Below are 25,587 nucleotides of genomic sequence, written 5' to 3' on the forward strand. Positions count from 1 at the left end.
AACAGTTTATTGATATTAATTATTTATTAGTACTCTGTATTCCAAAGACTGTTTTTTTTTTTTGTTTGTTTTTTAAACATGTGACCAGCAGCAGAGGCCTAGGAGCTCCTCTTGTATATATTTCCCTGTAGACAGGCTGGGAAAGATCTGGGTCCTGTGACAGCTGTATATCGATTAGGAAAATATGTTTTTTTTTTTTTATTACAGTGCCATCATCCACATACAGAAAGAGAACGGATGGTGGAAATTAAACAGTGTGTGTGCTTAGTATAAATTTTAGTAAAATGTCAGTGAATACTAGGTGCCAGTGAGGGCAGCTATGAGTTTATGGTCACCATAACTAATCAAGCAGTTCCAAATCAACTGGCTACAGAACTAAACTAACCTCTGATACTGGCGCCTATCCTTTTTTCATGTGCTTACATTGGGGAATGCCTTTTTTTTTTGCGTGACAACAAACCACAATGTCTACTTTTCCAGTAAGCATGTTAAGCCGTCCGGACTTAAAAATGGAAAATAAACATTAATCTTCCTAACCTTTCCTACAGTATATGAGTCGAAACACATAGTTAATGAAGTGTATCTTCACATCTGCAGTTGCGCCCCGGTATAACCAGTAGCTGATGGGTTTATTGATGTTTGCACTGAGGCCCATAATATAGAATTTTATGGCCATGCGGTTATAAGACATGTGAAGGTGCCATACATGGAGGAGATGAGTGAATAGCACAGACATCTTTTCTTAGCTATGTCAATGTTCCTCCAGAGAGGGCTAGGCATATAGCCCATGCTATACCTATATATTTATTTACAACCATTAGCTGGTAAAGTGTTTTCTTAGGTGTCTTTGTAAAGATTTAACAGAAGCTGTCAAGTCTTTATAGGGATTCCGACATTCCTCAGCTCCCTTTACGTAATGGCAAATGTTGTACTTTTTTTTCTACAAATATTTTGCATAATTTTAGCATGAATGAGAACTACTACATGCGATTTATAAGTCATATTTTTCTATTTTTAGCTGGCAAATTTAAATACCTATGGGTCATGGCAAATACAGGATTATTTATTAAAAAAGACAAGTATGAAAAATACAGAAACCCACAGCAGACAGCATACAAGCTCAATATAAATATAGCAACATTTACATTCTAATCCATACCTACTCTGTCCAAAAAAAAAAAAAAAAACTGTCTTTACATTTATTTTCTGGTCAAAATGTATCAAGTTTAAAGTGATTGTAAACGATCACTGTGTAAAACAACCCATTCAGTGTAAAATAGTAATTAAATGCAAAACATGTTTGTATAGATATAATTTTTTTTTATAAATACCTGTTTTTGCTTTTTTATAAGTGATCACATTCCCTCTGTTCTCAGCTGCATAAGAGCTGGAGGGAGGAGAAGCAGCAGCACACTGAGCTTCTCAGTGAATGGTGATGCAGCAGCGGGGGGGGGGGGAGGGTTTAGGACAAGTCTGGTTACTAGAGGAGAGCAAACTGTGCTTCCAAAATAGCTAGAGAACTGACCATGGTGTGCTCTCCTGCTTAGTGTGGCCAGTTTTCATTAGCAAAGCAAGGGAACTAGCAGGAACACCGGGGATTTCACACAAATGAAGCAATACAAAGAGAACAGGATACTCTCTCATAAAAGTACATGATACAGCAGGCACATATCAGAAATATGAAGTATTGGGGTAACAAACGCTTTAAGGTATGCAAACTAGTGTTTACACAATAACAAAATGGTTTGCTTTTAATGCACTTTAAGGTGCCTTAAGTATTCCTGCATCTTGATAAATCAGGAATAGCCTATTTTAAAAATTTATTTAAGCATTTCAGTGGTTATATGTACATATTTTAAGGCATCAGTATGTTATTTCACTGTTGTTCAACAGCTTTAATGTTGCATAAAATCTCTCTAAAACAAATAAGAAGTGTGTTTGCTATTTGTTAATGAACCATGAGCTTTTAATGTTGCTATACTGCACATTAAAGACAGAATGCTGTTTTATAAAACTTACCTATTCCCAGCCATACCACAACAAAACTTAAAGTAGCTGAAGAGCTTTAAAATAAGCCCCCACTGACCTCTGCAGTTGCAGGCACTGTGGGGAAATTAGACTTAAAATTTACAACAAAGACTTTTGCCAGCCTGCCACCTTTAATGTAAATAAACAGTATTTTAATCACTTCATGATGAAGATAAAATAATTCCTAATGCCGGAACACAATTTTGCAACTTTGACATGTGTTAGTAAAACTGTACATACAGTATCATCACAACTACTTGGGTATCTAGGTGACTTATACCCCTTTTTTATTCACCAAACATTGGGTTTTCATTAGGTGTAAATGGTTATGGATATCTCCTGATTTTTTACTATCAAAGGAACACTTGTGTAAAATATAAGAAAAATATATTTTTTATATAAATAGCTGTATTTTTCTTGAGACTGACATAATCTACAGGTAATGAAAAGTAATGAAACTTTACAAAGATGGAAAAGGATCCAAAGCCTCGAATATGCCAGTCATTACTGTTCAATCATTTAATAAGAAGTGGAAAATTTGGGGATCTCTTGATACCAAGCCAAGGCCGGGTAGATCAAGAAAGATTTCAGCTACAACTGCCACAGGAACTGTTCGGGTTACAAAGAAAAACCCACAGGTAATCTCAGGAGAAATACAGGCTGCTCTGGAAAAAGATGGTGTGGTTGATTTTAAGGAGCACAATACAATGATACTTGAACAAAAAAGAGCTGCATGGTCAAGTTGCCAAAAAGAAGCCTTTACTGCACAAGTTCCACAAAAAAGCCTGGTTACAATATGCCAACAACACCTTGACATACCTCATTGGGCTTTTTTGTGGCATTGACACGGTAAAGGCAGAAGCCATGGCAGCTCAACCATGCAGCTATCGTTGAATTGTGCTCCTTGAAAACAACCACACCGTCTTTTTGGAGAGCAGCCTGTATTTCTCCTGAGGTTACCTGTGGTTTTTTCTTTGTATCCTGGGCAATTCGTCCGCCAGTTTTGGCTGAAATTTTCTTGGTCTACCTGACCTTGGCTTGGTATCAAAGAGCCCCAAATTTTCCACTTCTTAATAAGGGATAAAACAGTACTGACTGGCTTATTTAAGGCTTTGGATATCTTTTTTATATCCTTTTTCATCTTTCTAAAGTTCCACTACATTGTTACGCAGGTCTTTTGACTGTTCTTTTCTACCTCCGCATGGCTCAGTATCTAGCCTGCTTAGGGCATTCAAGTGAGAGCTAACAAACTCATTGACTATTTATAAACAGGCACTAATTGTGATTTAAAAAGCCACAAACGTGGGAAATTCAACCTTTAATTGCTATTTTAACCTGTGTGTGCCACTTTCTGTGTCTGAACCAATGCCAAACATTCCAACTTTTGAACAGGGTCATTTGGGCGATTTCTGTTATCATTATGATTTAAAAAGAATCCAAAAAACTATGTGATAATAAATTTGAAGGACAATAAAGGACATTGAAGGGAAATTTCTCTTGAAAGGAGCAGTGTTAATGAGGTGCAGGCAGTGGTAAAGATATGTTTTAAGTCCCCTCTTTAATGGATATGCTAGTTTCTAACTCTCTGGTTTATGAGGATAAGGTCACTGTAATGTCCATAGTCTGGGCACAGGATCACTTTTAAATTTTAATCCACTACCTTGACTTAATTTGGGATGCTCCTCATTACATTTACATTTATCATACAGATCAGCACAGGCTGAATATAATTCTGTAGGCAATTTTGACAAAAACATGGAATGGATTACCATCTAAAATGATGTTTGCATTTTAAATTATAAAGATATATACAGGCAGGTTGCGAACAAGATAGGATCTGTAGGTTTGTTCTTAAGTTGAATTTCTATGTAAATTGGAACAGGTACATTTTTGGAGTGTAACTCCAGCCAAAAAATAATTTTTATGTTTTGGATAACATAGGGAAAGGTTAACTGGCCATGCAGTGATGCGTGATTCCTGACAGGTCAGCCAGATGGTAGCTGGCAGCATGCAGTGAGCAGCAAGATGGCCACCCAGCGGGGACCAGGAAATGTCCTTAAACGCTAGAATGTAGTGACCTCCAAGCCATGGGCCTTGTAGTGTAGTGTAGTGTAGTGTAGTGTTGTGTAGTGCCTCCACCTGTTCTTCTTAAGATGCAGTGAGACTGTAATACAGCCATTAAATTATTATAATCATTATTCATCATAGGGAGGAGTACATAGTGGTCAGACCTGCATGGACAATCCAGCCACTGAACGAATAATCAGCGAATGTGTATGTTTGTACCTATGGAGTGGGGGACAGGACTAAACCCCAACTTGTCTCAGGGGAAAACAATCCATCCTAGCCAATTGATTCTTCTCCTTAGTAGACTGGGAACAATAAAGACTTCCCATGCAATTGTTCTCCAGTCCAACTGTAAGCAGCTGGATTGGGTGAATGTCCTTTTATTTTGTCTGTAGGCACCTTTAGCCAGAGTCAGTTTGGGGGGTTTATTAAGGTACTCATAGACCAAATATTATTGTTGTCTAGTCTAGTCAATAGTGAGCAGATCAGGACACAAGCATAACTCTGTACACAGACGAGTTGGTTGTCCATGAGGTTTTTTCCAATCTATGCTATTTGTTTAAGATAAAACTATCACTGGAGGTGTCTTCATATGGCATAAACATGCGGACTCGACTGGTGCAGTTGTGGAGATTTTTGTCATACTTTTAAACCCCAAAAACAATTTACCTAAAATGATGGATGTTTTACTTTTTTTGCTGCTGTAGTTGAGAGACAAACACTAACTAAGTTGTGTGTTTTTCTTGCAAAGTATGTACATCAAGCATATTCCAATTCATAAACCAATTTACTTCATCAACAAGTGCTGTATATTGCATGCCATCAAGTACAATACTAATTGATATCTTATATCAGTTCTTGTTTCATATCTTGTTCATCTCCTCACTTGGCATCGGGCCAGGGTACCATAAGCTTTCTTCTCAATCCAGCCCAAGTATATTGTCTTCTCATTCTATACAAATCCCTAGTGTAGGTGCATCTGGTATATTCAAAAGGACCACTTGTGATGTCATCTCAAGACAGTCTTCTCTATCTAAGCAAAATATAGTTACAAAATTAGAGTTTTATGAAAACTCTGAATGTTTGGAAATTGGAAAATGAGTTATATTACAAAAGCATTATGAGGAGGATGACATTCAAATATTTGTTATGTATGCCAGTTGTGGGGATATTTATGACACCCATGACAAGCCCAGGGGTGGGAAATGAAAAAACAGACTGTGAGTACATGGGCCATAGCTTATGATTTTTTTTCTCTAGCAATATTGTTTATAAAATGCCAGATTTTGGAACAAATTATGATAAAATAGTAGTAGATAGGTTGTGTGGTTCAGGGTGATGAGTTGCTGGCACATATTACCAAAAAGACAAAACTATTTAGTTGTTTGTAAAATGGGCATATCTGGTACTAGTGATCCTAGTTTTTCCTTAAAGGTGTCTGAACATCCTTAGACATAGGAGGTCAAGGCAAGTTGGTGACATTAGGTTTCATATATGTTTTTCTCTATGACAACATATCCTTTGCATTGTGCAATGCTTACATTTAAAGGATAAGTAAAGCACCTCTAAGCACACATATAGGAACTTCCGCTGACTTTCAATATCTACATCATCACACCCTACCATTAGAGAAGTACACTAGCAAACAGTTTCAATCCCAATTGTGCACAATGGAGTGTGAATAAACAGAAGTTCTTGTCCAGTATTCCAGTTATCTGCCAACTAACCACTGACCTGGTTGAAAAACATATGGGGTTAGTCTTATACCAGTTAGTTGATTAACATTACATTGAAATTTATAGAGTATACCCAACCCCTATGGCATGGAATACAGATTTTTTTTAAGTAAATGCTAGTGCTTGTGATCACTGAGACACAGAACAGCTGTTATGTCTCCCAACAGTATTTGTTTTTTTAAGTTCCATTTTGTGACAGATCCAAAGTTTCCAACAGCTCTAGGTCCCAAACATTACCATCCTAAATATAGAAAAACTGTGGTGAATATTACAGAACTTACTACAATTGATTGATTGGATTTATTTCTGAAGTGACAATAGCATTTTCAGCGCTTGACAGAGCCATTCATTACTGTTCCTGTTCCTAATATAGTATATAGCAGACAACTTGGATATTTCCAAGATGTGTTTACTTGGAATTTGTATTTTTAACTCTGAGCAGCAGAAGTGATTGTAATAAGGATAGAGGGGAAGTACCCTGAAGATTAGTGACAAATATTTAAAAGTTCAAACAATTTTAATGGATTGGTAATTGCTGTACAAACACGCCCAATACATTTTGGGGTTCTTCCCCTTCTTCAGGGCTAAAAGCTTAACACCATTACCTATTGTGCAAAGCTGGATGGAATGGTGATGGGATGTCTTCAGTGGTGTGGAACTATTGCTGTGTTCGAACTACCTCTTATTAGCCCTGAAGAGGGGGCAGAAAACCCTGTAAAATGTTAATTGTATTTGTACATATGATAACCAATAAATGAACGTTTGTAAGCAATTTACAATTTTGTCTCAATAAGGCAAAATTTCATGCTATCATCTTAAACTTTTTGGTGTATATTGTTTTTACTATATGTTAAAAAAAAGAAAGAATAGCAGATAAACCACACACAGTGTTTTTTACTGACCTTTCTGGTGCTTTTTTGGGGAATTTTCTTTCAAAGTTCCTAATTTTTCTATAAAATAATATTTTAATATATATTTAATAGTAATTGTCAGTATTATATCAAAGTGACTGTAGGGGTTACCATTGGTCTCCCCCTTACCTTTACTCTTCAGTTCAGGGCCCTGGAGTGATATTTTGGTTATAGGCAAAGACTTATATAAAGAGTCATTCCCTAGCTTCTTGTATGCTTTGAGGACTCAAGTGATAAGATCTTCCTGCCATAGTTCCTGGCTCTATTTCTGTTGACCTTGAGTGCTCGATGATTTAAAAAAAAAAGCAAAAATAAATGCAAAAGAAAGTGTTACAAAACACAAACAAGTGTCTAGGCACATAAATGATAGCCCAAATAGGTAAAGAAAATAGTTAAGCTGAGGCAGCTGCTCTTCCCAACTCATAGACCAATGAGACGAACAAAAAAGACCAACAAGGGAAGACAGCGCTGGACCCCAGTAATAAAATAAGACTGGACCTCTGGTAAATAAAAAACAAATCTTTTATTCCAAAAAGGTGGGGGACTGGAGTGCTGGGTATACAGCAGCCTGAGTAACATGGAGGTAGACCAGAACTCTAAGTACCTGGAGGCTGGGGTCGCATTGATGACAGGAAGGCTCAGATGGAACACAGCTGGGCAGCAGGGTGAGATGACACAACAATGCTACAGACAGGAGGATCTAGAAAACCAGGCTTAGTTTATTACTGGGGTCCAGCGATGTCTTCCCTTGTTGGTATTTTTAAAAAGAAAATGTTAGACTCTCAAGGAAAGGCTATGGCATGCATACAGACCTTAATACTCAAGTGCCAACATTTTGTAAGCCCTGTTTAAGAGAAATATTCAGAAAATTGCTTTTTGATTTTTGCTTTCCAGCATCAACCAAAAATCAAAATATGGCCTTTGGTTAGACTAACCATTGACCACTGGTATGTTGTGATCTGCCCAGTAGCTCTTTGACATTGACCAATTTGTATTTTTGGTTTAGAGGAACCTTAAATACTAATATTGAATTTTTTTTAATCATCTTGAAAGTTTCCATGTTAAGATGATATGGGTGGTTTAGGAACCACACAAAACTTCATTGCTCGGCATGTTTGGGAAGCTCGTTACATAAACACCACAGTCTGATTTCAAGTGGACCTTTCATGTGGTCATCCACAAGTAAATATATTTAACCGCAGTGCGTCGAGACACAGAAGAGTCTATAAGACAAGTCTGGGACATAGAGTTGAGTCTGGAATTCTCTGTATACCATAGAGCTGAAGCAATAAGGATCTGTGTCAATGTGCTTTGTAAGTATGGACTTCTGTAAATAAGAACGTCGTTGGTGGAACAAATTACGTCTAAAGACTCCTTCAAAGCTGTTTAAATCTCATATTATTTTTATCACAGATTGCTTACTTTGAGAATAATGGGGTCAGCCAAGATTATGACTTTGCATGAGCTTAGTAGTCAAAGTCTAAAGCCAGAAGTTAAAGCTTGAAAACTGTAATTAACGTAATCCTGACTGTGTTTAGGAGGTTTCATCATGGAATGTTCCTACTAACATACCCAATTTTTTCTGCCAGTATAGGTCACCAACATCCCAACAGTCCGAGGTACAAATTTAACTTCATTGCTGATGTGGTAGAGAAGATTGCCCCAGCTGTTGTTCACATTGAACTTTTTTTGAGGTAACATCAAGTGTTCATTTTTCAAACCTAATGTGAAAAAGTTGTAGAATTTCTCTTTATGTAGGGTGAGGACCTTAGATTATCACATCTTTACTGTGTGCCCTGATGATGTTTACAGGTCCTTGAGCCCATTTTGGGGAAGCTTGTGCCCTTCAGTGTTTTTTGCAGCACAGGGAGGGTGTCAAATCCACCAGTTCTGCTTGTACACTGCTTGGGGGAAACTTTCAAAAGCACAAAGTGAATATAGAATGAACACGACTAAGGACTTCAGCCAACAGACATATTGTGAAAGAATGCATCTCAATGAGATGCACTGCTTGCACCAGAGCAGGGCATAGTTATGATTTATAAAAAGCTTACCCAATTCATAAACAATTATTAAGAAGAAAGAAAATAGTGTTTGTGAGAGAGAAGAGGGTGTTGAAAAAGTAAAATTTTAAGGTTTCTTATTGGCAAACCAAGATTAAATGGTTGGTATTGGCCACTAGTCTCTTCCATTGGTCTTATATGTGTTTTCAACCAAAGTCATGGTACATAAGTATGTCTCATTTGAAATGGAATCCAGTGTCACCCATACCAAGAAAGGTACTCACTCTTCTCCCAAAAAAATAAAATAGATTTCATAGTAGGCTATTGGAAGGAAGAGATACAGGGGGAACCTTCATGTTTGGGTGAAGGGAAGCTTTAAAAGGCCTTAATTCAATCACAATCAACATCTACACATTACATAGTAATTGTATTAAGGTTTCTTAAGGTTTGGATATAAATGACAGGGTATCTTCTTGAAAAATGTTGGAACTGAACAAGTAGCTTGGATATGCTAAGAAACATCTTTAACATTACATAACACATCTAGCTGAATGTGACTAACTACCACCAGCTACTATTATGACAATTGGAAGGGATTTTTAAGCACCCATAGCCCCCATGTAAAAAAAGCAGAACTGAACCAAAAAGTTCTACGATCTGAAAAGCATCAATACCAGCAGGGTTTTTAGCAATGAGCACTGGCTTCCATATACTCTCCCTGCATGTACTGTACTTCCCACATACCTCAAACCCCACAATCATGTTGAACACAGGCTGTTACTGTTTTCTGTAAATGCTTAACAATTTGAGACTGAATTCTGGAACTTCACATATTTGCTTATATAAAGTACCTTCAGTCTCTGAGAGACTAGGAGTCAAAGCTATCTACTGCCATTGAAAGACTGACTGCTGTCTTTTAGGTTGCTATATAAACTCATATTAACTAAATAAGACAACACAAAGGCAAACCCTCAAAACAAACCAATCTAAAAAAATGTAACCCATTTACTTTTACTGGCGTAACGATTGCAAAATTTACGCAAACTAACAGCCACAATAGAAGCTGAGAGTTTGTTTATTTTTTAGGACCAGGCTGATATCTGTTCTTCCATCTCTCATGTTAATTATGAACTCTGAAGTTCTTAACTTTGAGCATTTCAGGACTCATAGCTCTAAGTTCCTTGATCACATTTCTCAGTGCATAGGATGTCTTCATTAAGGGTCAGTTCACACCAGACGCAGTTCCGTTGAGTTCCGCATGCTTTTTTTTTCTGCACTAAAAATGCATGCACAATGTTTTTCATGTATTCCATTGGCTCTAGTTTACACCATGCAGTCAGTTTCTGGTCAGTTTCCGGTCAGTTTCACCAGGACCTAACTGTATTGGTGCAGAAAAAACAGAACTGCATGGAACTGCATCTGGTGTGAACTGGCCCTAAGAGTAACTGTTCCTCTAAAAGTGCTATTACATAGAGGGATTATCTGCCTCCTTGTGCTAGCAATAATGCTAAGTACAAAAATGTTTTTTTTTTTAAAAACACTTATATACCAAACACATGTCCACATAAACAACAACACCTGTTGGAATGAAAACTCCAAAAATATATATTTCACCAACAGTGAACTAAAGTTTTGCCACCATCCTATATATAAATATGTGAGAAAGGGTCCCCCAAAGAGGATTGGGACTTTGAAGGCAACTATGTATCGGTGCAAGACCAATTGATTGTTTATAATAAACGTCATTTATTAAATATTGTAAAAAGCCAATAAATGCATATCATTGTAATTGACTGTTTAAGAACAACATCAAACAATACAATAGATGCAAAATTACATTAGTATTGCCTCCTAAGTAGAAATTACACCCAACGTGTTTCAGGATCTTGTCCTTTCTTCAGGGGCATTCCCTTGCGAAGAACAGTGTACATCTATAATGAATACATACATTAATGTTGCGAAACATATATACAAAGGGCATGCAGTGAGCATCGTTGAGGGCGGGGAAGCACCAAAAATCCTAACCCCCCACCCATACAGTCATAGCCCCACCTCCAAATAAAAAAGGAAAAATATGAATATTACCTGGTATCAAAGGGAAGTAGATTCACTGCTGGATATAACTTAGAGGGAAGTGTGGTCCAAACATCAAAATAAGACGATCCTGTTAGATCACATCGTGATTAGATAACCACTGGGTTCAGGAAGTAGCTGTCAAGCGGCAATTACAGCCAGGTATTGTAACTGCAAGGTACCCCCGCATGTGAACACAGAGGTGGTCAGACATATGAAGGTAATGCCTGTACAATTGATATAAATAATATAAAGATAATAAATAAAAATAATAAAATAATCTGTTATTTTGCTATATGTAAATGAATTGCATGTTTGATATGATGAAGAGAACTGCAATGGATGGCATGGGTCAACTGATAATACACCATCTAAATATATACTAGGGGCATTTAAACAAAATTGTTTAACATATTGGTATATCGAGTGTGTTTTTGTCAAATTTGTCACTTTAGTATGTGTGTGCAAAATAAAAGAAAGGCCCTGTCAGCAAAATAATAGCCCATAAATAACTTTAAACCACCATCATTTAACCTTCCTTCTTAACTACAACTCAGTATGCTGAAATGGCAGGGCTTATAAAAAAATGTAAAATATGAAATTTCAGTGCAGAATTGTCAGCTCACTTCAGAAAGTTGGGCGCCCAGTGGAAACTTGTCAGGATCAATATGAATTATTTTTGCACTTATCAAACACCTTGAGAGTTCATTAGGGTTTACATACCCTTTAAAGCGGGAGTCCCCCGGGAGTCCCCCGGGACTCCGCGTTTTTTTTTTTTTTTTAAAAGCCAGCAGCTACAAATACTGCAGCTGCTGACTTTTAAAATAGTGACACTTACCTGTCCAGCGCGCCCGCGATGTCGGCACCCGAAGCCGATCTCTCGATCGTCTCTCGGGTGCTGCCGCCTCCATCTTGGGAATGGGAATCAGGAAGTGGAGCCTTTCGGCTTCATTTCCCGGTTCCCTATTGCACATGCGCGAGTCTCGCTGCGCAATAAGGATGAACCCGCTGCCTCTGAGATCTGTGTGTTTCCCAGCAGGCAGCTGGGGACTTTCGGAAAGGGGCGTAATCTACGCCCCTTTCCGCAGAGAGCTATCCCGGAAGTGGGTGCAGATACCTGTACTGTACAGGTACCTGCACTCCCCTCCCCCCTGAAAGGTGCCAATTGTGGGTGGACCTCCGCTTTAATGTTATTTTCTTGAGGAATTGTTACATTTTCATAAGTGTGATTAGCTGATTTGGGTTTTATTATGATGGAGATGCAAATGCCCTTGCCTTTGACTTAGTACAAAAGATTGTTTGCAATATATCCAACATTGCTCACTCTAGAATGGGCACACTTTTGCAAGTTTGCTATTTTTGTTTCTTTAATTATGTAGGGCTTATGTTGACAAGCATTGTTTGAATGCATTTGAACATTGGGCAACTTAAATTGTGTGCAATTAAATGAAAAATCCAGGCAAGATTATTTTGGGTTGCTTTATCAACAACCCTTAATATCCTAAAGCAGAAATCCAGGCAGGGAAGCCACTTGGCATAGGACCCAGAGTCCAGCGGCAGTCACTGTAGTGTAGTAGAGGTGCCTATCCGGCTTCCAGAGGGATTGGCTTCATATAGAAAATGCATACTTACATTGGTCAAGGCTGGACTAATGTAACTATGCAAAAATCTCCATATCTGGAATTCATCTTTGTTAGGTTTGCTGCATGTTTCTTTAGATACAGTTTATTGACACTTGACACACAAATTAAACTACGCTTTGTTCAAATGTAAAAATGCAGAAACAGATTTTACAGTCCTGGAAACAAGCATCCTTCCAGGGGAAAAGAAATCCCAGAAAGTTTTTATCATATGAAATTATTCCTGGAGATGGGGTACAGTTAGCAACTAGGTCATCCAGTGAATTGATAAATATTATATTTAAAACTGGCAGCAAAGGATGCAGTCTACACCAGAGTGGTAGAATAAAATGATTATCTGGCATTAATATGGGGAGCCAGATACGAGATTGGTTTCACTCATTAAAAATTGGAAGCCACAGAATAGCTGTGCTGAATCTATTTAAGAGAAAACGCAGCAAGTCATTTTTATTTTGCAGAAAGTGGCTGTGCCAAGATAAATTATGGCCTCCCGCAGCTATAAAAATTCTTCAGTTCTTACCATTTAGTGGGACCTGCTCAATCATTTATATTTCTGGGTCCAGGAATGCTGTGACCTGAAATGACTCGAGTCTAGATCAAGGAGAAGAGAGACTGAGTTCTCAATGGGCTTCCTTCATAACATGCATTAAAACATCAACCTTGTTTACTAAAGTGGGATTACTAGACTGCTGGGTGGCAAAAATGAGGGCTGCCCAGAAAGGGCTCTTTAAGGGTTATTCAGGTAATAGAGCAAGAAGTGACTAGTAGCAAAAAGTCAATTATGGATAATAGGTCAGTCCTAATGAAACTGTAATGTCACATTTCGGCAGATGCTGGACAGTTAAACTATCAAATATTTACTTTCGCTTACTGGTATTTTAGTGGCAAGATGTCTGCCAACCCTCCATGGCTATTGTTAGGGGGAACCACTGTCCTTGGTGGATTTTTAACTTGTTGTATATTATAAAGAATGAACCAATAGATCTTAAAAATAATAAAGATAATTGCAAAAAAATGTTGTCTACCTCAAAACTGCAAAATATTACCCATGCCCACTTTGCATTCAAAAGCACTGTTTATTGCCTATATATTCATTAAATGAAGGGTTGTAATGCAAACTTTGAGGGCTCATTTCCAATTTTGCTGTGCAATAACGCACATACATTAACAAATGTAACAATATCTGAAAGATGATGCTGCGCTGTGGTTCAAATATGTCTGCTAGCACACAAAGGGTTGATAGTCAGGCCAAAACAAAATACAACATAACTGTATGCAGAACCAAATTAATAAAATTATTAAAAAAAGGAAAATTGATGACGTAAAGTGCAAACACGTATCACAAGTCTGTAAAGTGCTTCCCTATCAAAATAAGTATCCATAAAAATCTCAACACTTCTGTGATTCATGAATCCTCCACCAACACAAAAAATTAAATGCCTTTGTGTACATGGTATTAATCTCTCTGTGTATGGATTTTCCAGCCACCACCACACCACCTTACAGAGTGAACACTCACCAAAAGCAGATGCTACAATACACGTAGTAATTACAGCATGTTTCTCAAATCAAGTTCATCTCAGGCAATGTGTATATCAATCATTGCTCCTATCCTTTCAGTAGTGTCTAAAGTATTTATTGTAATGCTGGATATATACAAAACTTCTAGTTGAAACAGCTGACCAAGGCTATTAAAAACAAGTACAATTCACATAGAGTCAGCACAGCATCTCTGCACCGATGCATTTTATCCATTTGGACGTTCTCAAGAGGGCTTCAAGTGCTAATTCCCACAATGAATATATTGCTGCTGACTAATGTGTGGTACATCAGGAAGGATGTGCTGCAACTGCAGAAAGTCCAGAGAAGGGCAACAAAACGAATAAAGGGACTGGTGGAGGACATTAATTATGAGGCAAGGTTTCGAGCAATGAACTTGTTCTTTGCGTAGAGGAGATGCTTTAGAGGGGATATGATTTCAATGTACAAATACCATACTGGAGACCCCACAATAGGGATAAAACTTTTCCGCAAAAGGGAATTTAATAAGACACGCAGTCATTCACTAAAATGAGCAGAAACGCGATTTAACCTTAAACTGCATCGAGGGTTCTTTACTGTAAGGTTTGTTAGGATGTGGAATTCTCTTCCACAGTCGGTGGTTTCAGTGGGATCGACAGGTACTAAAACAATATGTTGGTACTAAAATTGCTGTGTTAATAGTAGTGACAGCATATATATCATTGTTTTTTTTCCAGCAGTTCTACTTTGAGGGTTTCAAACTTGCTTCACCTCCCCAATTTGTAGTAAATTACTTTCCTTGTTTTTCTCCAGGCATCCGCTATTTGGACGTAACGTACCCTTGTCCAGTGGATCAGGTTTTATAATTTCAGATTTGGGGTTAATTGTGACCAATGCCCATGTGGTGTCAAGCAGTAACACTGTATCGGGTAGGCAGCACTTAAAGGTACAGCTGCACAATGGGGACACCTATGAAGCAACAATAAAGGATATCGATAAAAAATCTGACATTGCTACAATCAAGATTTATTCAAAAGTGAGTATAAGCTACATATAGGCAACACTTCAATAAAACCTGTCCTGTGAGAAATATGGAAGCTGCCATTACTAAACATTTTTAAAAATGCTAGTTGTCTGGCTCCCTCTGGTTTCAGTATCTAATGATTCACTGATTAGACAAATATACAAATAACTTCTTATCAGCACACTTGTTCCTGGTCAGTGACTAAAGGAGCTATGGAATCAGTAGGTTTTCCGGGCAAGTTTGTATTTTGAAAAGGTAATGTTATAAATGGCAAAGCAGGTTTATTGTAATGCTTCGCTTAATATTTTTCGTGGACAATGCTTGCCAAGCACAGTTATCTTTTTAATGCAATTTTTATTCACACAAGTAATCAATCTGTAAAAACAAATAGGAGTCATTCAGTTTTATAGCCTGAGGACATAGCATGGCACTAGACAGGTAACATGGAGCATTTGTCAGACTTAGTCTAGGTTCACATCTATGCGGTTGAGGTTGATGCATTTTTCAGGCATGTTATGGCATGTGTTTTGCATTTTTAAACCCAGATTTTTGGTGCGTTTTTGAATGCAGTTTATATTCATTTTACATTTTTGTGTTGTGTTTTTTTTTCCCCTTTAAAAACACTGTATATAGCTGGCTGCTAAGGAGCAGGCCAGGAAGCCAGCTGCCTTCACCTTAAGGACTGATGATTCATCAGCTGTAGGCGGGATTCCCCACTGACAGCTGACTGTAAAAAAAGAATTGCCAGGAAAAAAAATTGTGAAAAAAATGGTGTGGGGGTCCCCCCCCAGATACATACTAGACCCTACAGGTCTGGTATGAATTTGAAGGGGACTCCCATGCCAAAATCCATACCAGACCCTTATCAGAGCATGCAGATGGCAGGTCAGAAAAGGGAGCGAGCGCCCCCCCCCCCCCCCCACTTCTGAACCATACCAGACCACATGCCCTCAACGTTGGGGGGGTGCCCTGTCCCCCCCCCTTCTTAGAATCTTAGAGCCCCCTTTAAAATGCCCTCCCATGTGAATGAGTAAGGGTACATCGTACCCCTAATCATTCACTAAAAAAAGTGTCACAGACACAGGTTTTTGATAAAACGCATCAAAAATGTAATACTTGCATTTCTGGTGCAACTCCATTGAAGTTTATTACATGCAAAACACAATCTGCTTCAGGAAAGGTTGCAGTTGATGTATATTATAGGTGCATTTTGCATTTTTCAATACATGTTTTGGATCCATTGAAGTCTATGGAACTAATCACACAACCTGCTGGTCCCTGGCCTTTTCCATAAAATGTACAGATGTTAACATGTCCCATAGGAAACCATGTAAAATGGACTGTAGTGTGTTTCTGCAAAACTGAAAACGCACTAAAAAATGAATGAGTGTGAACCAGGCCTAAATGGACTGTAGTGCGTTTCTGCAAATTGCAAAATGCGCCAAAAACACATGGATGTGAACGTAGGTTAACTGAACATTACTGTGGGATTAAGATTACCTTGCAGCTCTGTGATTGATTGATGAAAAATATTTGCTACTGTTCTGTGTTGGGTTCAGAAATGACTGGGATATTTAATGCTGGAACATTTTCACTTATAATAATATACATTTATATACTCATGTAGTAGCAGAGCTGGGACTTCAGCAGTTGTGCATGCCATGTCTACAGTTTCAGAATAGCAATAAGCAAAATTTAGATATTTCTCAAGGGAGTTCCTGATACTACAACCAAAACACATCTGGATACATAATAAATAGGGTTATTTGCCAAACTTAGATCTAGAGTCAGTTGGCTGTGTTATTCATGGTATGCCTATGCTCTATGTGATAGAGATTATTTTTTTTGTAGTAGAAATCTAATGTAAATTTGTTCAGATACAGGAGTATGCACATTGTTCCTTATCTATATAAACAACTGTAACACTTGTATTCCACTTTAGAAAAAGCTTCCAGTCCTAACATTGGGCCATTCAGCAGATCTAAGGCCTGGAGAGTTTGCTGTGGCTATCGGGAGCCCATTTGCCTTACAAAATACGGTGACCACGGGAATAGTGAGCACAGCTCAGAGAGATGGAAGGGAGCTGGGCTTGAGAGACTCTGATATGGATTACGTGCAGACTGATGCCATCATTAATGTAAGTTAACTTCCTAAACCTCTTTTGTTGATGAAAGTTGCTCATATTCTTTATGTTGTGGACCAACACGTTAGTAGAGTATAGATTTCTGGTTGTTTGGACCCTAGATATCAGTTTGCCAGTTGCTTTGAGACTACTAATTTCATAGTGCAACTTTAATTAGCATTTGTTACCTGATAGCGATAACATCTACTGCAGTGCTCTGTAAGTACGGTACATGGAAATATTCAATCAGCTCCTGTTCTGAAAAATAGCTTACCAAGTAAAGCCCCTTAACATTCATTAAAGCACACTCATACACTCATACACTAGTCAACCTAAGATTTTGGATCATGGAGGTAAAGCAGAGAAAACCCATGCAAACATCAACTAGACAGAGCCCTACTAGGGTTCAAATGTGGTATCAAACTATACAAGACAAGAAAGCTTACCACTTAACTCTTTAAACACTTAGGGAATCCTTAAACATCATATGGTGACCTCATTTAGATTTTGGATGAAATTATAACTTGTGGAACTTCAGAGTCCTCACCAAAAATGCTAGTTTGGTTTTCTACACCAAATTTGCCATTCTAAAGGAATTTTTCTTGCTTCATTGAAATTGAATACATATGTCTGACCTTTCAATTTAGAAAGGAAAATATTAAAGTCCAACCATACTGACATAATCATAAACAACATGGAAGCAGCTCAGCTGGCTAAGTAATCATTGTCCCAACCTCAGCAGACAGACAGTGTTCAGAAGTGCTTGTCCCAAAGTGCATTCATGATTCCTGATTTTGGCTGAAACGCATTGGGAGGGGAAACCTTTGTTGTAGCTTGATGTGTCAATAAATGTCCTTATATACATTTGTTGCAATTTTGCAACGTCTTTGTTTATATATTTACATTGTTATTAATATTTTAAAGCATATCTATAGCCCAAACTTTTTTTTTTTTTTTTTTTTGGATAGAGTGGGACATGGTTAGAAAAACCTGTAATTTTTTTTTTTTTTTTTTACCAGCTATATCCCAATCAATAGCTATCCCTTCACGTTTTCCCTCTAGACACAACAATCCAGCAGGGAATATCCCATTGGAGGATCAGGAAGGAATATTTTTCTGCTGCTAGAGCAAATTGGATCATGCTTTGCTAGGGTTTTTTTTGCGTTCCTCTGGGTCAACTGTGTTTTTTTTTTTTTTCATTCTTTTTATTGGTTGAACTAGATGGACTTTTTTCAACCAGACTAACTATGTAACACAAAGTGAGCCAAAATCTTCTTTGTGACACTTACCAACAGAATAACTATCCCCAATGGTAGATTTCCTTTCAATTCCTGTTCTGGTGTCACCTCAAATTTTCAGTCCCAGCAACAACAGTCACCAGTGTGCTAGTAAAAACTTAACTCTATCAAAAACTGAAAAAAAAATGCGCACATAAACGTTGCATACTCAAGGTTTCCATTCAAAACTGGGAACAACCACAAGTAAATTAGGAAAAAGTTAGGACGTTATAAACTACCTACCTACCGTCTTGCACCAGTCTTTTCATGGAAACCATGGGAATATTCTCTGTGTACCTTTATGCACGTACACTGATTGTTAGAAGATACTTTTTGGAAAACAAGCATCTTGTGCAAGCACACTAATTTGTATGCTAAAATGTTTTTGCTTTTTTATAGTATGGAAATTCTGGGGGCCCTTTAGTAAATTTGGTGAGTGTATTTACATATTTATTGTACTGAATGATAAAGCATAGAATGAGTCGTGTGTGTGTTTTTATTCAGTTTGATGTACTGTATGGTGTGATTGTTCTGTATCAAAACTGCAATATATTTGGACATTGATGGTGCACTTATGAAACGTAGGGAAATTTCAGGCAATATTTTCTGGGAAGCTCGATAAATATTCCTCCCTTTAAAGGTATGTACACCATGGCTGAAAGTTTGTAGGCACCTGACCATCAAACCTATATAAGCTTCTTAGCCCTTGTACACACGGTCGGAGAATCCATCGGAATGTGTCCTATCGGACCGTGTTGTCGGATAATCCGACTGTGTGTGGTATGTATCGGACTGATTCCATCGGAATATCCGTCGGACCCAATTTTCCAACATGTTGGAAATATTTTCCGACCAACTGGTTCGATCGGACATACTCCGATCATGTGTAGAGAATTTTGATCGGACCAAGTGCCACGCATGCTCAGATCAAATTCCTACATCAAAGCTATTGGCTACTAGTCCCATCATAACAAAATTACGTCATCACGTTCTGAATGATCGGATTTTTCGTCAACTTAGTCCGACCGTGTGTATGCAACAGTTTCGGACAAGATGCGACAAGCAAAATCCGACGGATTTGGTTGGCAGAATGTCTGACCGTGTGTACAGGGGCTTAGACGTCTCATTCCAAAACCATGGGCAGTAGCATGGATTCCCTTCCCCACCCTCCTTCTTTTTTTAGCTGTAACACCTCAGGATATGTTGACTCAAGATTTTGGAGCTTGTATGCAGACATTTGTATCTAATTATCCAAAAAAGCATTTGTAAGATCAGGTAATAATGTTGAACAAGAGGACCTGGCTCGCAGTATCAGCATTCAAATTCACCCCCAAGTAATTCAGTAGGGCTATGGTCAGGACTTTGTGCAGGTTACTCAAGTTCCTCCACATCACACCCCACAGCTCTGTCCACAGGGGCACATACATTCTGAAACAGAAAAATGCCTTTACCAAACTGTTGCTACAGGGCTGCAGGCACAGAGCTGTCTAAAATGTCTATATGTGATAGCCTTAACAGTTCCTTCAGCGTAGACACCTGAACTCAATATTTTGGAGGGGTGTCCACATACTTTGGAGATATAGTGAAGGTGTGATGGTCAGTTGTCCATACTCTTTTATCCATATAGTGTATTCCCTTACAGCCCTGTAATACTCCTCATCCTGCCATCGGCCTATATAGACTGTTTATACTCATCTATGTAGATGTAGTGATATCATTATGTCCTTGTTTATCTCTACAGGATGGAGAAGTGATTGGTATTAATACTCTGAAAGTTGCAGCTGGAATCTCTTTTGCAATTCCATCTGACCGCATCACAAAATTCATGACTGATACACATGACAAAAAATTTAAAGGTAAAAGAAAAGAAAATGTTTCTAGACAAAACTAAATTTAAAAGATTGTATTGATAAAATTATTTCTCTCACCTCATCTCATTGGTGCTGAGGGTTCCACCATTCATTAGGTTTTACATAGACAGAACTCCTACAGAGAACCGAACTTCCAGACTCAGTGGGAAAATTGGTTGTTGAAACTGTTGTAGAAGCCCTTAGCAACAGAATTGAGCACTGCACATTGTGTTTATTGCTATTCTAGATTTAAGCTTCACCCAAAATTGTTCTTTTACATGTAGGTGAGACTAGTGGGAGACTTTTCTTCAAAGTATACTTTTTTTGTTCCGCTCTGAGGGTCAGATTCTACTTTACTCCCCCCTTCTGTGTGTCAAAGGATTTCCATTTTAAGGTCAATGAGGTGACAAACTGTATATTTCTAACATGGCGAGGGTTGCCAGAGTTAGTTGACAAAGTTGGACCTTCATATAAGGCCAAAATGTTAAGATGTTGTATCACTATCTCCACATTAAACCCCACTCACTGCCACCATTGCATGCTCCCTGCAACTATGTTCTCTACAGAAAAAGCACACAAATGTAGATGATTTTACATTCCTGTACTCTGGGTTTTGTTTAAAGAAAATCTGTGAATGATAATTCCCTTTAATACAAGTGTTATTGTAGGTTCTTCCAACACTTCCCAGAGGCCCTCCCCTCACCTTTAGCTATGATTTACACACAAGTGTCTATATGTGGCCAGAGATGGTAATAATACAAGAAGAAAGTAAACACAAATTTTCAATATGTTTCTTTGGTGATGCTTTGTTCTGCTGTCCTTTGATCAAACCCAGAAGTCCCTATTGGAACTTGTGGACACAAATCAGGATTTGCAGTGGATCTGGTTAGTCCTCGGAGAACATCCAATTACTCAATTAACCAATCTGCACAGTAAACTTGTAAAGGAGTATTTTGGACCCCTATCCAGCTCACTGCTATGCTACAAAGTGTGCAGGTGGTCACTTCTCCCATTCATTCTTCTGTATAGGGCACGATCCTTCTTTCATCCTTGCCAAGCAAAGACAAACGGACCAATAGGTGATTGCATTTTATAATGGTGGAATGGCACACCTACATCAGCAATGGTGTTTGAGGGATGTAAACTTTAGAAGGCAGTACAGGTGGAAGGGATACTTGCATTTTAAATTCTAAGCACTAAGGGGTCCAAAGAATGCTTTTATCAGGGGCGACGGCAGCAGTGAACGCCCTTAAAGACAAAATTGCAAGTATGGATTTACTAGATTATCAGAAGAGCAAAGCCACAAACATTGCTCATTGCCAGAAATGCAGCCCTGCCTATACTATTTTCCCAGGACACATACCAGCAGGAGGTAGCTAATTTGACCATAAAGTTGAGATCCTCATTTTTTGCCTCTACTAAAGGGCACTCCCTGAAAAAAGTAAATAGAATCCCACATACAGGCTATACATATCGCCAGCCACCCAAAATTAAATTAATCGTTTAGATTGAAGATCTTCTTTAGAAAAACATATCCCTTGTCTGTGTTTAACAGTCAAACAACAATCTGATGTTTATAGCTCAAACCATACATTCAGTATAGGGACCTTCACTATAAACACAAGACTTTTATTGAATAAAGTAAATAGAGCACATTGCACGACAACGCAAATATTTGTCAGTGATGTACATATTATAGTATATATTAATCTGCTGTATATATTCCCAGTGCAAAGGACGCAGTTTTCACATCGTGACCTTTCTGATTTTGCTCTCTATTTGTTTATGTTATGTCTGAGAGACACAGGGTGGGAGACAAGGGATCTGAAGGAAGTCAACAATGTTCTAAAATCCAATTCTTGTATTTATTCTATTGTGGTCTAATATTAATATCCCCAATCCAACCGTCTTGTCGCTGTTTGTTTCTTCAGACGGGAAGAAGCGTTTCATCGGGATAAAGATGCTGACTATAACTCCTACGTAAGTGAAGAAGAGGAAATTGTCTACATGCCAAAAATGTTTTTTATTGCCTGACATGGAGAGGTTTGAGCTGCAGTGTTTGAAATTTTTACAAAATATATTTCTGGCTAGAGCCTGTGTACACATCGAAAGGATTAATATTTTGGAAGGAACATAAGTTGCTTTTGGTTTTTATCTTCTTTTTAGTAGCCATTAAACTGAACATTGAGATTTTTTTTTTTATTATTATTGGATATGAATACATGCAATGTTTCTTTTTGACAATGGGAAATGTTGCCCTTTCCTTAAAGCTGTACACAGAGCAAATGGCTATATACCAATTTAAAGTGGAACTAAACTTCCTCAATCAACATTAACTATTTTTCAAGTGGTTGTAAAGCCTTAAGGTTCTATGCATTAAGGTGAAAAACCTTCTGTGCTGCAGACTCGCCCCCTTTTTCTTACCTGAGCCCATCCGATCCAGCAATGTGCATGTGCGCAGCCGCTCCAGCCACTGTCGCTCTCCTCATTGGACAAATTGATAGCAACAGGAGCCATTGGCTTCTGCTGCTGTCAATCAAAAGCTGTGACTCAGGAGTGGGGAGCAGGGCTGAGTCCCGCTGTCTGTGTCAATGGACGCAGCTGCAGGACTTGGGAGCAAGCCCACATGGGTGCCCCCATGGCAAACAACATTCCACAGGGGTACCTGATGAAGAGGAGGGGCCTGGAGTGCCAGCAGAGGACCCCATAAGAAGAGGATCAGGGATGCTCTGTGCAAAACCATTGCACAGAGCAGGTAGGGGCAGACATGTCAAAACCAGTGAAAATTAAATATGTATACCAAAATGCATATATAGCAAAATTCACAGTAGTGCAACAATAACACCTAATTAATTCAGAGTTCAATACAAAAATAATGATCGAATATATATAATATTCCATGTGCAAAGACAATATAAAAAACATAAAAGATAATAAAATGTAAATGTCATAAAAATAAAAACAAAACAAGTGTCCAATAGCAGTCCTGTTTAAACAACGAAAAAATGTGATGATATTCCCAGTAATATCCTAATAAATAAAAAACAATGTAAGGTATCCACCACCATATGTGTCACATCAGACCCGCTCCCATCAGGTGTAAACTCACCAAACTGATTTGCCTACCACTAAGTGTCACGTGTCATTGTCCTGGTGCTCCAGGGCCTTCAAAAGTGTAATAGGTAGTCAACAAGTTAGATGTGTAATTTATGCTCCTAGAACACGTGACGGTGCTTCCTGCATGTTGGGCCTTTCTATGTGGCTAGGCTGTGAAAAGTCCCACACATGTGGGACCTTCAATATATTTTGAAACTTCTGCTTCAATCTAACCTCTGAGTAGCCTTTCTGGACAATTTTCTCCTTAATCAATTTGGATTGTTCAATAAAATCCTTGATCATAAGTACAATTGCACCTAATCCACATTAATTTTCCCCGTGGTATATTTCTAAGCCATGTAGGGTGATGTCCACTTTTAATCGACAAATAACTATTACGATGAGTTGGCTTAAAATATACTTTTGTTGCCAATCTATCATTCTGTTTAAATATTTTGTTTCATCCAAAAAATGGATTGAATCACAGTGCCACTGAAAATCAAACCTAATGTTGTTGTTATTATTTAAATCTGTCATAAAGACAACAGGCTCGCCTCAGATCCCTCCCAGATGAATATAATATGATCTATGAAGCGTCTGTAATAATTCAGTTCAGGTTTATTTTGACGGAATACAAATTTGTCCTCCCACTCCGCCATGAAAATATTGGCTAGGCTGGGGGCAAATTGGGAACCCATGGCAAGGCCTGTTTTCTGGCTAAAGAACTCTCTGGTACCAGAAATAATTATGCAACAGACAAAAGTCCATCACTCTATGTATTAACACCTTTTGAGAGTAAGGGATATCATCCCTACTACTTAAGGCCCAATTTAATGCAAACAGGGCATCGTCATGATGAATAGTCGTGTACAAGGAGGACACATTCGCCACTTTTGTTTTCTTTTTCTTTTTGGACATTTCAATTTTATAATTTTTTTATATCTTTTATATTTTCTTTGCACATGGAATATTACATAAATTCGATCCTTACATTTTTGTATTGAACACTGAATTAATTAGGTGTTATTGTTGCGCTACTGTGAATTTAACTATATATGCATTTTGGTATATATATATTTTCTTTTCACTGTTTTTGATATTTATGGTTGTAAGTAGCAGCATTGGTTGTATTTTTTTCTTTGTTATTTGTAGCACGGGAGATCACTATTATATACTATGTTTAGACATGTTTGTCATTTAAAAAAAAAAATGTATATCAACAACCACTTTAATCCTTAAGCCCCATACCCACTATCAGATTTTCTGATGAGTTTTGTCTTCAGATTTACCAAAACCATGTAGTACAAGAGCCTGCCTGATTGCATACACATTGAAACTCCTAAGGTTTGACCTTATGGTTGACCTTATATTATATGGTTTTGGTAAATCTGAAGGAAAAAATCAGCAGAAAATCTGATAGTGTGTATGAGACTTTATGCTGAAGGTATACAACATTTACTTGTTTTAACCTTTTTTTTTTCTTTTTTTTTACATTTCATCAGTTGCCTTCTGGTTTCTCACCTAGGCGAAACTATGTCATACACCCCATGAATTTTCATGGGCATTTTTTTTCATCTGGAGGGGGATGGGCTTTCTCAACTAAGCACACCCTCCGGTTTGCATGCCTGACCCAAGGGCAAATGAATTTCAGCAAGCAAATTCTACATAAATCATCTGCTCTTACTCAAGATGGCCATGGCTAAAAATGCTAGGGGCTGTTTTTTTAATGATTTCGCAAAAAAAAATAAAGATATATATTAGCAATTAAAAATAAATTTACAAAAATATATAAAGCTACTAACAGGTGTAAAGCAGTTATAAGTACACATCCACAGCAACTTTCAGTCCCTCCACTCTGCCCGAATGTAGCACCATTCTGTACAGCATTTCTTGGTAGTGTAAAAAGTTTACCTGTTCCTCCCTGCTTTCCATATATTGCTATTGGAAAGTGAGACATTTTGAAGAAGTGAGCTGGTAAACCCTGACACTACCAGGATGTGTTGGGTCTGTGTCTAATCACAACACCCCTATATTTAAGTGGAGTTAAGGCACTGAATGCTAAAGCAGGTATGTATACCTGTAGGTGGCTCTTACTACCTAAACAGCGATGCCTTCTTGCAAAAATTAACAATTTGCCCATCTCCAAAAATATACTTTGTATTTTTTGACAATGGCAATATGCATCTTTCACTCCAGCAAACAAACTTATTGATAAAAAGCCAAAGTGCGCTCATGCTCT

The 25,587-nt window shown here is 38.0% G+C and overlaps 1 protein-coding gene across 1 annotated transcript in view; it reads left to right on the forward strand.

The window, feature by feature from the left end:
* The window catches only part of HTRA3 (HtrA serine peptidase 3), a 52,299-nt gene that overhangs the window by 22,841 nt on the left and 3,871 nt on the right, over positions 1-25,587 (forward strand). Inside the window, exons 2-7 of the mRNA XM_077477849.1 lie at positions 8,337-8,436; positions 14,793-15,015; positions 16,946-17,140; positions 18,802-18,834; positions 20,144-20,258; positions 22,184-22,232. Coding sequence (XP_077333975.1) covers positions 8,337-8,436; positions 14,793-15,015; positions 16,946-17,140; positions 18,802-18,834; positions 20,144-20,258; positions 22,184-22,232 — 715 coding nt within the window. The remainder of the gene's footprint in view (positions 1-8,336; positions 8,437-14,792; positions 15,016-16,945; positions 17,141-18,801; positions 18,835-20,143; positions 20,259-22,183; positions 22,233-25,587) is intronic.

Source organism: Lithobates pipiens, unplaced genomic scaffold (genome assembly GCF_037356315.1).
Source record: "Lithobates pipiens isolate NorthernLeopardFrog02 unplaced genomic scaffold, aLitPip1_a1.2 Scaffold_13, whole genome shotgun sequence".
NCBI lineage: Eukaryota > Metazoa > Chordata > Amphibia > Anura > Ranidae > Lithobates > Lithobates pipiens.